We start from the raw sequence: 11,939 nt of genomic DNA, 5'->3' as shown, positions 1-11,939 counted from the left end.
CAGATGTGGGGTGCAGCACAGGTGTGGGTGCAGCACAGGTGTGGGTGCAGCACAGGTGTGGGGTTCAGCACAGGTATGGGGTTCAGCACAGGTGTGGGTGCAGTATAGATGTGGGGTTCAGCACAGGTGTGGGGTGCAGCACAGGTGTGGGGTGCAGCACAGGTGTGGGGTGCAGTGCGGCTGGGGGGTTGCGTGGAGGTGTGGGGCTCCACGCGTCTGACGTGCTGTTCAGGTATGGGGTGCAGCGCAGTTCTGGGGTACAGAGCGGGTGTGGGGTGTGGTGCAGGCGCGGCTCACCGTGTGGGTGCTGTACAGGTGTGGCGCTGCACAGGTATAGGCTGCAGTACAGGCGTGGGGTGCCGTGAGGGTGGGGTGCACCACACACCTGTGTGCGTGGGAGAAACTCCGGGTGCCGGGGGGTCCGGCTGCCCGTGGACCCTCGAGGGGATGGCGCAGGGGTGACCTGGGCCCAGGACGCGCTGGGTGGGCACTCGCGGTGACACCTTCCCGCTCCTGCCTGGGCCCCCGCCCCGCAGATTGGCGCCCGCCCCGAATCCCCTAATCCCGGCTCACCCGGGTTAATTAATCTCTCTGGTGCCCTCTAATCCCCCTCCCGCCGCCGCCGGGGACGCGGGGACGCGGGGCAGAGCCTCCGGTTCCAGACGGGTGTCCTTGGGGAGAGGGAACCGGGGACGGGCTGCCCGCTCCTCCGGGGCTCTGCGGGGCCCTGGTATCCCGGGGCTTTGCCCTGAGCTCCGGGAGGGCAGCGGGGCTCTGCCGTGCCCCGGAACGCGGTGGGGGCCAGCCGGTCCCTGCCCCGCGGCCGCTCGAGCCGCCAGCCCTGCAGATGGACACAAACTGGATTGAAGAGTATTGGAATGGGACATATGCTGGAATTCATTCCCAAAAAAATGCTCTTTTTGCTCCCGGCCGCCCCGCAGAGCAGCCCCATGCCCCCTTAATCAGGCTGGCTGCGGTGTAATCTGAAATAATCAAATTAGAGAGAAACCGCTAATCAGCATTGAGCTCTTTGTGTGTCACAGAGCCTAATTCCTGCAGCAGCGTCCTGTGGGCAACGCGGGGCAGAGCGGGGTGGCCACCAGCACCTGCCCACCGTGTCCTGAGTCCTGCCCACGTCCTGCTGCCACCGTGTCCTGCCCACACCCTGCCTGTGCCCACTGCCAGCGTGTCCAGTGGCCGTGTCTGGCCTGTCCCTGTGCCCTGCCTGCGCGGTGCTGAGGCTGCTGTGGCAGGTGACGAGGGTACAGCAGCCAGAGCTGTGCCCCGATTCCTGCGCCAGGGGCTGCAAACGCCGCAGTGCCGTGGCTTGGGTGCCCCCCAGCCCACCTTGCGCTCTGTGACCTTCATTTAATCGCGTTAATGCCTCGAGTCTGCTCTGCAATCAGGCGGTATCAAACCTGCCCCTCCCCCCGGCAATAAAGGGAACGGAGATGGAAGGGGAAAACAGCCAAAGATTAAACATTAATCTGCCCAGGGCCGAAGGGGACTGCGGTGGGTGGGAGGGGACCTGTTGTCTTTGGGCTCCTGCTGCTCCACCCCGGTCTGTGGGGCCTGGGAGAGGCCCCTGGGTGGCTCCCGAGGGTGTCCTGGCTGCTCCCGGCTCTGCGAAGGGCCAGGATTGGAGCTGAGGTGCTGCAGCATCCCCCTGTCCTGTCCCATCCCCAGGAGGGGTGCTGTGGGGTCGCAGGAGGTGCAGAAGGAGTTCCCGCCCAGACCAGCTCAGAATCTCTCTTTATTATTTAAATCCATTATGTACAACGACCAAAAAATAAAAAAACGCTCTTAAATTCTCTGCGATATGAAAACTACAAGCTCTGTACATCGACTGCCGTGAGTGCAAGAGTGGAGGATCGTGGTCTTTGGTGGCTAAACTTGCGCCCGCGCACGGCCGGCACCCCCAGCCCCTCCAGCCTCCACCGGGGCGAGCAGGGCAGGGGTGGCGGTGACAGGAGCACAGGGTGGCTCTGGCTCCCGACACGGGGCTCTGGAGTGAGGAGGGTGCACCGGAGGCGCGGCCAGCGGGAGCTCGGTGCTGTCCGAGCCCGGCCCCCTGCGCTCTGCGGGGCACTGGGGTGGCTGCTAACACATCTACATCACGCAGTGTGGATTCTGACACTGTTCAGGGGACGTGGGACACGCGGCTCCGCTGCAGATCCCTGCCCGAGGGGCTGCTGGGGACACACCGACCACGGGGATGGAGCGGGACGTGGGAATGGACGGGGAAGGGCAGTTGAAATCCACGGGAAAAAGGCAGTGCAGGACATCCCCTCTGGCAGGCACTGCCGGGATTCCTGGTGGGCTGCTGCACCCCGCAGGCCGGGCTCCCAGAGCAGCTCTGCGCTCCGGAGCGCTCCCGACACCCCAAAACACGAGGGTGGAGAACTGAACGCCTCACTTCAGTAAAGTACCGAGGGGAACAAGACCTTGCCGGCTGCGCTGGGGGGTCCGGCGGGCCCCGCTCAGCGGCAGCCGAGCCCCAGAACACGAAGACAAGCCATGGTTCCTGACTCCGGGGGTGGGAAGCAGCTCGCACAGCGCGGTGGGGTCGGAGGGGACACTACTCTAACCAGGACTGAACACGGTTGGCCCAAAGCGACACTGTAAGCAGAGCTCGGCTGCTCGGCAGAGCCACGACTCGCACACACATTGCACACTACTGTCTCTAAGGGGGGAGGGGGACATCTGTGGGGACCCCGGGCCCCTGCTCGATCCATGGGGGGTGACCCCACAGCCCCACACGTCACCCAGGCGCTGCCCGGGATTGGCATCTCCTTGTGACAGCCTTTTGCTCCTGCGGCACTGGTGACTGACATCTCCAGGCAACCTGGAAACGGGACTGCAGTGCAGGGCAGGGGAGCAGAGCCCGTGCTGAGCATCCTCCGGGAGCCACAGGCAGTGGGGTCCCCGCGGGTGACCCTGTGAGCATCTTCCCGGAGCCACAGAGGGGTCCCCTTGGGCTGAACCTCTCAGCATTCTCCTGGAGCTGCAGGCAGCAGAATCCCCCCAGGCTGCACCCATGGGGGCACGTGGGGGTGGCGGTGCCCGGGTGTGGGGCAGAGCCCTACTCAGCAGCACATCCAAACCTCACTGGGACTCAGCACCTCTGAGGCAAAACAGTCCCACAAGCTGGGGACAGGGACTGGGGGGCTGCTCAGTGGGGACCCCTCTGCCCCCAGTATTGCCCCCTGGAACTCGTCACACCAGGAGAGCCTTGCCCGGGACCCCCAGGCCCTGGCACTCCAGGAAGGAGGAGTGCTGACCCTGGACCCCCACGCTCCGCCTGCCCGGGGAGCCATGGCTCCGGCCTCCTCCCTCCACCCGGGCAGCGGACCCAGCGGGCTGCCTCTCCCTCCTCACCCTAAAGGCAAAGGGATGGGCAGAGCAGTCTGGGGATCGAGGTGGCCATGGGGCAGCCCCTGCTGTGACAGAGGACAAGCTGGAGGAGCTGCCAGCGCCAGCCTGGCCCCGAGGACAGGCTGTGGGACACGCGGCACAGAGCGTGGGGGGCCCGGCCCCCAAGGGGCAGTTATGGGGAGCTGAGCTCCCCAGAGAGGCCAGACTTTGGGCAAGGGCTCTGACCCATCCTATGCCTCCGGGAGGAGGGCAGAACTCACAGATGGTGACGAGCAGGGAGGCGAGAGCCCGGGCAGGGTGACCCCCTTGGGGCAGTCAGCAGAGCCCCCTCCTCATCCAGCTGGGTCATCTCTGGGGTTGGCCCCATGCTCATCCCTGCCGTGCCCCCGTGCCTGAATCAGCCCCTCCGTGGCCCCGGGTGCTGCCTCTCACCTCATTTTCCCTCCGACACGGCGGGGCTGGTGCTCTGCTTCTCCTGCCTCCTGTGCCGCCGGGATGCCCGGGTCCCTCCTGCCCGTGTGGGTGCCGCCAGGACTCACATGTTGGATGGGAGTTTGGGCTTCGCCGTTTCCACCTCGGGGCTGAAGGCCACGGAGCCCTTGCGGGAGGGACCTGCTGCCTGCCTGGACGCGGAGCCCGGGGATTGGGGAGCGGGCGCTCCCGCCGAGGAGCGGCCGGGCTGAGCCAGCGATCCTGAAGGCATCTGCTGCGGGTGTGTGGGCTGGCCTGGGACCCCCGCGCACGGCTTGGCGAGGAGTCCGGCTACCGAGGGCGAGGATCTGCGGGCCAGGTTCCCTGCAGATTTCCTGCCCTGCTTCAAGGAGCTCCCGTCGGCTTGCAGGCCCACTTTATTGGGAAGGGAGGGCTGGGAGGCAGAGAGGAGGCGGACATCCTGGGTGAGCCGCCCCACCGGCAGGCCCTGGATGCTCCTGTGCTTCACCAGCTGCTGGGGATGCATCAGGAGGGAGATGTGGGAGCCGGTGGCTCGGGACAGGCTGTAGTGGAGCGTTCTCCCCGGCGGCAGCGCCTGCTCGGAGCTGGGGGACGCAGCGCTCGCCGCTTGCTGCAGCAGCGAGGTGGAGACCGAGGCGCCGCGGGACCTGGAGAGCTGGGGCTGGGGGCCGGGGGCCGGGGGCTGCTTGGCCCCCGCTGCCATCTCCCCCCTCTGCGCCGCACGGGGCGGGGGCTGCGCCCCGGGGCTCGGTCTCTGGCCCCCGCTCTCCAGCGGCGCCTGGGACTGGACCATGGGGGAGGAAGGCGAACCGGCGGCCGGAGTCTGGAGGTGGGACGGCGCCCCGGAGGGGGAGCTCACGGAGGAGGGCCGGGAGCCCCCCAGGCTGGGCTGGGAGCGGCGCACCGGCTTGGTGAGCAGGGTGGCCTCGGGAGAGAGCGGGCTGGAGATGGAGGAGGGCGGCAGGAAGATGTGAGCCTGCAGGCTGTGCTGGTGGGTCAGCGCGATGGCCACGTTGGTGGTGGCGGCGGCCGTCTGCAGGGGAGCGTGCACCAGCGGCTCCCAGATCACCGGCTTCCCGCTCAGCTCCCGGCCCATCGCCATCTGCTGCAGGTCCTGGATGTTGTGGGCCATGTCCTGGTCGTGCTTTACGATCTGCTGGATCATCTCGTTGTTCAGGGGACCCGAGCTGTGCTCGGCTCGCTTGCGGAGCAAGATGGAGTTCTTCTTCCCTGGAGGGGAGGCACGAGTGTCACCGACCCTGGGAGTGTCCCTTGGGGGCAGTGTGAAGGGCAGGGTGGCAGCGGGGAAGGGATAATAAAACCGCACCAGCGTTCCAAGACCCTGGCAAGGGGCCAGACTGGAGCAGTGGAAGCAGCAGGGACAAAACAGGGGAGTCCAAAGGGACTGGGGGCTGGGGTCCTGCTTGTCCTCCACAGGCAAGGAAGGGTGAGTGAGAACAAGCAGCAGGTCACTGCCAGACACTGCAAGTACAGTGACATTTTCCCAGGGAAGCCTCTCCTATGGCACTGCCTGGATCTTGCTGGGAGGGATGGAGAGAGAGAGGACAGGCTCCTTCCCCACGCTCCCCATCATCCTCACTGCTGGGTACCCATGGGACTGGGGCACTGTGGTCGCCTCACCCCAGCTCTGTGACCCCATCACCTGCAGGTCTGGGGACCTGTGGGCCCTGGGAGTGGCTGTAGAGGTGGTTGTGCTGAGCCCAGGAGGTCACTCCTCACCTATGCGGTCCAGCCGGTCCATGGCCACCGTCTCGAAGGCCCTGCGCATCATGGGGTACTCCTCCAGCACCTCGTTGAAGTTATCCACCGACAGGGAGTACAGGCGGCAGTAGGTGTCGGCTCTCACGCTGGCCGTGCGCCTGCCCCGTGTCAGCAGGCAGATCTCTGCAGGGACACGGGGCTGGGCTCAGGGTGGCACAGCCATCAATCCCCCTCCCAGCTCAGAGCAGGAACGGGACTGCCCAGCACCCCAACACTCTGCACAGAGCACAGCTCAGAGGCCACAGCTGTCTCCTTGGCCAAGCACGGTGTTTTCCTCCCTCTCCAGGCCATGGAGACACCCCCAGGTGAGGCTGCTGTGATGGCCTGGCCTGTTTTCCTCCCTGTGTCCTATAAACTGGCTCAGATGTTTTGCTCTAAACTCTCCTCCTCCCTGGCCAGCAGTGGGGTCATGGATGCTCCCTCTGCCCCAGCCAACCAGAACTGAAGTGGATGCTAAGACTTTAGCACTGGGCAAGAGGACATGGGCAGGCAGAAACTTTAGGGATGCCCCAGCTTCTGCTCCTGGCCAGCTTTTGGCCCCTCCTCTGTTCACCATGTCCCCCAGCCCAGCCTCACCTCCAAAGTAGGAGCCATCAGACAGCTTTGTCTCCTTGTTGCCCTTGGTGAGGATGCTGACCACCCCGTGCTGGATGAAGTACATCTTTTTGCCCACGGTGCCCTCGCGGATGATGAAGTCCCCAGGCTGGAAGACCTCGAAGCGCAGCTTGGTCAGCATGGCCGTCACAAAGTTGGGGTCCGCGTTGGCAAACAGGGGCATGTTGGCCACCAGGTTGCGGCAGTTGAAGTTGATGATTTCCTGTGGGGTGAGGAGCAGGTCAGTGGGAATGTCACTGAGCCTGGCCCCTGTGAGCACCAGCCTCTGTCCCCCCACCACTGGAGTGTGGTGTGCCCACACCTCTTTGAGCGGCTCGCTGAGCTCCCCCAGGATGTTCTCCTCGTCAAACATCTTGCCCTGGTAGCGGTGCTCGTAGTACTCGTGGATCCGCTGGCGCGTGTCCCCAGGCAGCTTGTGGAACGACATGTACTGCTCCACTTGTTTGTACTGTGGGGACAAGGGGAGTCACACAGGGCTGAGCTGGGACCACCTGCATGGCTGGATGATGTGTCCCTTCTCCTCAGTGATGTAGATACAGACACCCCTGCTCCAGGGGCCACCTCTGGGGCAAAGGACAGGACCCCTGTGCACTCAGGTGGGCCCAGGGCAGAGGGCAGGATGGGGCCACACTGTGCAAAAGTGACCCCCAGGATGGGCCCCAATATGATCTGTCTCTCTCAATGGGCAGCCTGACCTCCACCTGCAGCAACCCGAGGAAGAGCGGCAAGGACAAAGATCCCAACCTCTGCAACCGACAGGGCACAGCAGCTGTGCTGAGCTGGTTCTGGAGCTGGACCTGCTCTTGCCAGAGCTCTCCCCCCAGGACCCAGACCCTCCCCCCCCCACCCCACTGACCTTCTCCTGGTACTGGCGCCGGGACGAGTCCAGGGACTGGATGAGGGCGGTGGCGTGGCCGATGAACATGGCGTAGCAGGTGGCCCCTACGATCATGCTGAGCATGGTGAGCCACACGTCGGTCATGCCCTCGGGGGCCTGCTGCCCGTAGCCAATGCAGAGCATGTGGCTCATGGCCTTGAACAGGGCGTGCGAGTACTGCTTCCCCCACGAATCGTTCTGCAGATGAGGGACAGTGGTGCTGGGGGGGTTTGTTGGAAGGTGCTGTGGGGCTGAACCCCCCAGTCCCACCTCCCTAAGCTGTGGAGACCAGAGACCCAGCAAGAACAAAGTTCCTGGAGGCCAAAGGGATGAGCTCTCCAGGAAGCGGCACTGGGGCTGTGTGGAGCTCCGAGCAGGCATCAGCCCTGCTCTGGGGGAGGAGACAGGAGCCCCGGTGTTCTGTTCCCTCCCTGAGGGATTCTCTGACTCCAGCAATGTGGGCTGAGATGGGAAGGTGATGCAGAGATTCCCTCTGCCCTGTCTCACTGCTGTGACCACAGAGACACCAACACGCACATCTCCCAGCAGCTCCAGCCTTGGGGTAGGAGACAGGGAACCAACTCCTCTCCCCACCACGGCAGATCCCGGCTGGAATCACCCCTATCTGGCCACTCACCACCATGTGGTTCTTGGAGACCCAGCAGTCCTCAGGGAAGTCCTGCAGCATGGGCACCAGGAACTGGAGGCAGCCGTCCCAGTGGCACAGCAGCAGCATCATCCCGATGAGGTTGAAGATCCTCACCACAGCACTGGCCAGGTCATACGTCATGTGGAAGATCTGGGGGATAGGCAGGAGTGGAGCTGAAGAGAAACTCTTCTCCTACAACAGCCCTTGGAGCTGCACCCTGTAGCTGGGGACCCCCAACCTGGCCTGGGACCCTGACCAGGAGACCCCCAAGGGGTTCTAACCTCCTCCCACTGGTGGATGTAGCGGATGAGGCGCGAGAGACGCAGCAGGCGCAGCAGGCTGAGGATCTTGGTGAAGCGCACGATGCGCAAGGCCCGGGCTGTCTTGTAGACATCAGAATCCACCTGGGTCTCCAGGTCAACAATGAGGAAAATGTAGTCAACAGGGATGGAGGAAACGAAGTCGACCAGGAACCAGCTCTTCAAGTATTTCATTTTGATGGTGTGAGGGTCAAGGATGATCTCCGTGTTGTCCTCCACCACGATGCCTGTCCGGAAGTTCAGCACCAGGTCAGCCAAGAAGAAAGTGTCTGAAAGCACGTTGAAAACGATCCAGGGAGGGGTGTTCTCATCCTTGAAGAAAGTGATGCCCACGGGCAGGATGATCAAATTCCCCACCATCAGGAGCAGCATGATGAGGTCCCAGTAAAACCTGCAGGGTTGAAATGCAGGGGACAGAGCGGGACAGGGAGGAGTGGGGAGAGGCAGGACACAGGCAGTTAGACAGCAAACCCAGGATCAAAGCTGGGGTCTGACAGAGGGCAGAGAGGCAGGTGCTGAGGAGACACACACACACACCTGCCTGCCCACACACGACCAACACCCTGCTGCTTGGCTGGGACAGATGTGAGCAGATGTGTGTGGAGAGGAGCAATTCAGCACCGGGTCTGGGGGTGCAAAAGTCACCCTGTGTGGGAATGGGGGGCTGTAGGAGCTTGGCTGTCTCTCTTTCTACTGCAGGGCAGTGCATGCACACCTATGCCCCCACCCCAAAGCTGGCATGTGGCCCGTGGAGAACTCAGAGAGGATGTGGGCTTTGTTCCCTTGAGGCTCCCTGTCATCCGCTGTCTCCCTGCCACCACCCGAGTTGGCTTAGCAGGATTTGGGATAAGCTTTGCTGGTTATGCAAACCCAGGAGCGCCGAGCTCCTGGGGCAGCTGAGGAGGATCGGGGAGGCTCTCGTGGTGAGCCAGGCAGCAGCCAAGCAAGGAGAGACAGTGCCAGTACCAGGGGAAGGAAGGGAAGGAGGGGAAGGAAGGGAAAGAAGGAATGTCCAACCCTAAAGGAGCTGCCAGCATGCACGAGGAAGGAGCTGCACGGTCCTGGGCCTGCAGCACTCCTCATCCACCTTTTGCTGAGAGTGGACAAGCTTGGAGGCTTTGGAGGGAAAGCCAGGAGATGCTGGGAGCAGCTGGTTATGTCAGGACATCCAGCAGCCCTCTTCACATGCAAATGCCATTGGGATGTTTGCATTCTTCACACAGACACATCAGCTTTTCTCCACCAGGTTTGTAACTCCTGGGATCCCCTGTCAGAGCCTCCAAGGGCCCTTGGGGAAGCAAATCCAGCTCCCACTTTCAGATGTCCTTCCCTGTTAGTCCCAGCCCTGGTCGTGGGCATAGACTCAAATCTCCAAAGGTGATTTCAGGGCAGCTCTTAGTGCCCAGTGGATCCAAACCAGCTTTTACAGGTGACAGAAGCCTGCAGGGATTTCCCACCCCACACCCACGGTGGGACACAGGCACTGGGCTGGGAAGGGAAGAGGGAAGGGAAGAGGGAAGGGAAGAGGGAAGGGAAGAGGGAAGGGAAGTCATGGTGCCATGAGAGGCTTCTTCAGAGAAAACACCAGAGCATGAGGGGGATGGGGGGAGGCACCTTCTCCTCAAGGAGCCACCCCAAGGTCAGGAGTGATGCCAGGTCCAGAAACCACCCCAGGGTCAGGAGTGACCCCAGGCCTGTGAGGCACCCCATAATCAGGAGCCCACCCCGGGGTCAGGAGCCTCTCCCAAATTAACACCTTCCTGCCAGTGGCCAGGATTTGCTGGGCCAGACAGTGAAATGCAGCTGAGGCAGAAGGGGCCTGACCTGGCTGAGGAATTGCCTCCTGCATCTCCATGGTGTGCCCTGAGAAACTGAGTAGGAAAGCTGCCTCTCCCTGTTGCTGCCCAAGCCTGCCTGGAGCTCTCGCTTCAGATTTAGGCTTAAGCTCTTTAGGACAGGCCTTGTCCTTCACTACGTGTCAGACTGAACACTCAGGGCCCTGATCTCCATGGCATTTATGTATCCCCCTAATGTGATAAACACCGGAGTAATCCCCCTGTCTGTCTACCTGCCAGCTCCCTTCATGGCACTGGTTGCAGAAGCTGCTCCTGCCAAGCTCAAGGCTCACAAACTTTGGGATGAATTCCCTGGGAAAAGGGCTCTCAGGGCTGGCGGCCCTGGGTGTCGTGCTGGGGTGGTGCAAGGGACAGAGTGAGTGGTTGGGGCGCAGCGGTGAGGGGAGATGGCTACAGGTGCTGGGGACCCACACCAGTTGCTGTCCCCATTCTGAGGTGCTTCCCAGGCTGGGGACATCATCCATGTCACAGCTTGCTGCAGGAGATGACTGCCTGGCAGCTTCATTCCCCGTGGAGAAAGCCCACCCTATATGACTCAACATCCCCGTGACACCCAGTTCCTCCCACATCTTCCATCCCCGAGCTCCCGCTGTGATCCCGGTGACACCGAGAGCCAGGCCCGGCTCCTCGCTGGGTGACCAGCCCTGCTCCAGCCGCAGGGAGCCGCGTCCCAGGGGGATGAAGGCTCCCTATCAAATTAAAAACAGCATGGAGAAGGGCGGGGGGAAGCTGTACGGGCAGGCAAAGCCCAGCAACCCCTGCCTCCGCCTCCGCACGCCCGGGGCCGGGTCAGCAGAGCTCCGCGGCTCGGCGGCACCGGGAGCCCCGAGAGCCCGGGGGTGCTGGGGCAGGACAGAGTTGTCCGTGCGGGCGGGATAATCCCAGACGGGAAGGGGCTGGGGCAGCGCGGCCCCGGGCTCCGGCGGTCGGCAGCCGCCTCCCCGGGCCGGTGCGAGCCCCGGCTACCGGCACTTGTTGCCCCTACGGTGTCGGGCGGTGGGGCCGCGCTCAGAACCACGGACAGCGGCGGCGGGCACCGGGCCGGGCGGCGGAGCTCGAGCGGGGACTGGTGCCGGGATGGGGCTCGGTGCCGGTGCCGGGGCGGGGATCGCGGGGCCCCGGTCCCACCTGAAGTCGCTGTAGGGATGGATAATCCAGGCTCCCGCCGACTTCACCCGTTGCCGCTCGATCTCCACGGCCCGGTGGCTGCCGAACATGCGCAGCGAGAACTTGTTCACGGCGGGCTGCAGCATCGCCCCGAGCTGCCGCTGCACGAACGTGCCCGCCGCCGCCGCCTCGCCCTCCGCCACGATCTGCTCCGTCGCCGCCGGCGAGGCCGGGGCCGCGCCCGACGCCCCCGCGGGCGCCCCCGCTGCCTCCCCGTCCAGCACCGGCGGCTTCTCCCGCGGCTCGGGGCTTCGCCGCGGCGCCGCCTCCATTCCGCCGCCGCCGCCTCGCTTCACGTTTCCTTCAAACGCCCTTGCCCGGGCGCCCTGCCCGTCGCCCCGCCGCACATGCCCGGCCCCGGGCGGGCGGGCGCTCGCTCGCCGCCCGCGGCCACTCGCTCACCGAGCGCTCACGAAGCTCCGCCGGCGCCCGCCTGTTGCGCACGCTCCGGCGCGGGCGCGGCGGCCGCCGGCAGCCGGGAAGCGCCGGCGGCACCGGAGCGGCGGCGCAGGGAGCGGCGAGGCCCGGGCGGCACCGGAGCGACGGCGGCGGCGGGACCCCTCGGCGGGCGGAGCGGGGCGGGGAGGGCGGGCGGGGCCTCGGAATGGAGAACGCGCCCCCCCGGTGCGGCCGCGCCCCCCGATCCGGCCCCGCCACCGGCAGAGGAACCGGAGAGGAGCGGGGCTTCAATGAGAGAGGGGCGGGGCTGCCCGGCCGGGACCCCGCCCCCTACTTCTAGCCCCGCCCCATCGCCGGCAGAAGAGCGAGAAGGGCGTGGCTTGGGGAGATCGTGGGCGGAGCTACTGCCCGTGGTCCCCGCCCCTCCGGTCTAACCCCGCCATGGG

General features: G+C 64.6%; 1 protein-coding gene across 1 annotated transcript; it reads right to left on the bottom strand.

Moving 5' to 3' along the window:
- Positions 1-1,740: 1,740 nt before the first annotated feature.
- Positions 1,741-11,551, bottom strand: HCN3 (hyperpolarization activated cyclic nucleotide gated potassium channel 3). The gene is made up of 8 exons (XM_086866278.1): positions 11,056-11,551; positions 8,033-8,462; positions 7,740-7,901; positions 7,082-7,300; positions 6,527-6,673; positions 6,187-6,427; positions 5,569-5,733; positions 1,741-5,058 (listed from the first exon to the last, which is right to left on the bottom strand). Exons 1-8 carry the CDS (start codon positions 11,364-11,366, stop codon positions 3,911-3,913), a joined length of 2,823 nt encoding a protein of 940 aa, XP_086722404.1. The 5' UTR covers positions 11,367-11,551; the 3' UTR covers positions 1,741-3,910.
- Between the last annotated feature and the right edge of the window lie 388 nt (positions 11,552-11,939).

This window comes from Cyanistes caeruleus, chromosome 30, assembly GCF_971803275.1.
Source record: "Cyanistes caeruleus chromosome 30, bCyaCae1.hap1.1, whole genome shotgun sequence".
Classification (NCBI taxonomy): Eukaryota; Metazoa; Chordata; class Aves; order Passeriformes; family Paridae; genus Cyanistes; species Cyanistes caeruleus.
The sequence above is the reverse complement of the archived record's forward strand: the minus strand, read 5'-3'. Positions and strand labels throughout refer to the sequence as shown.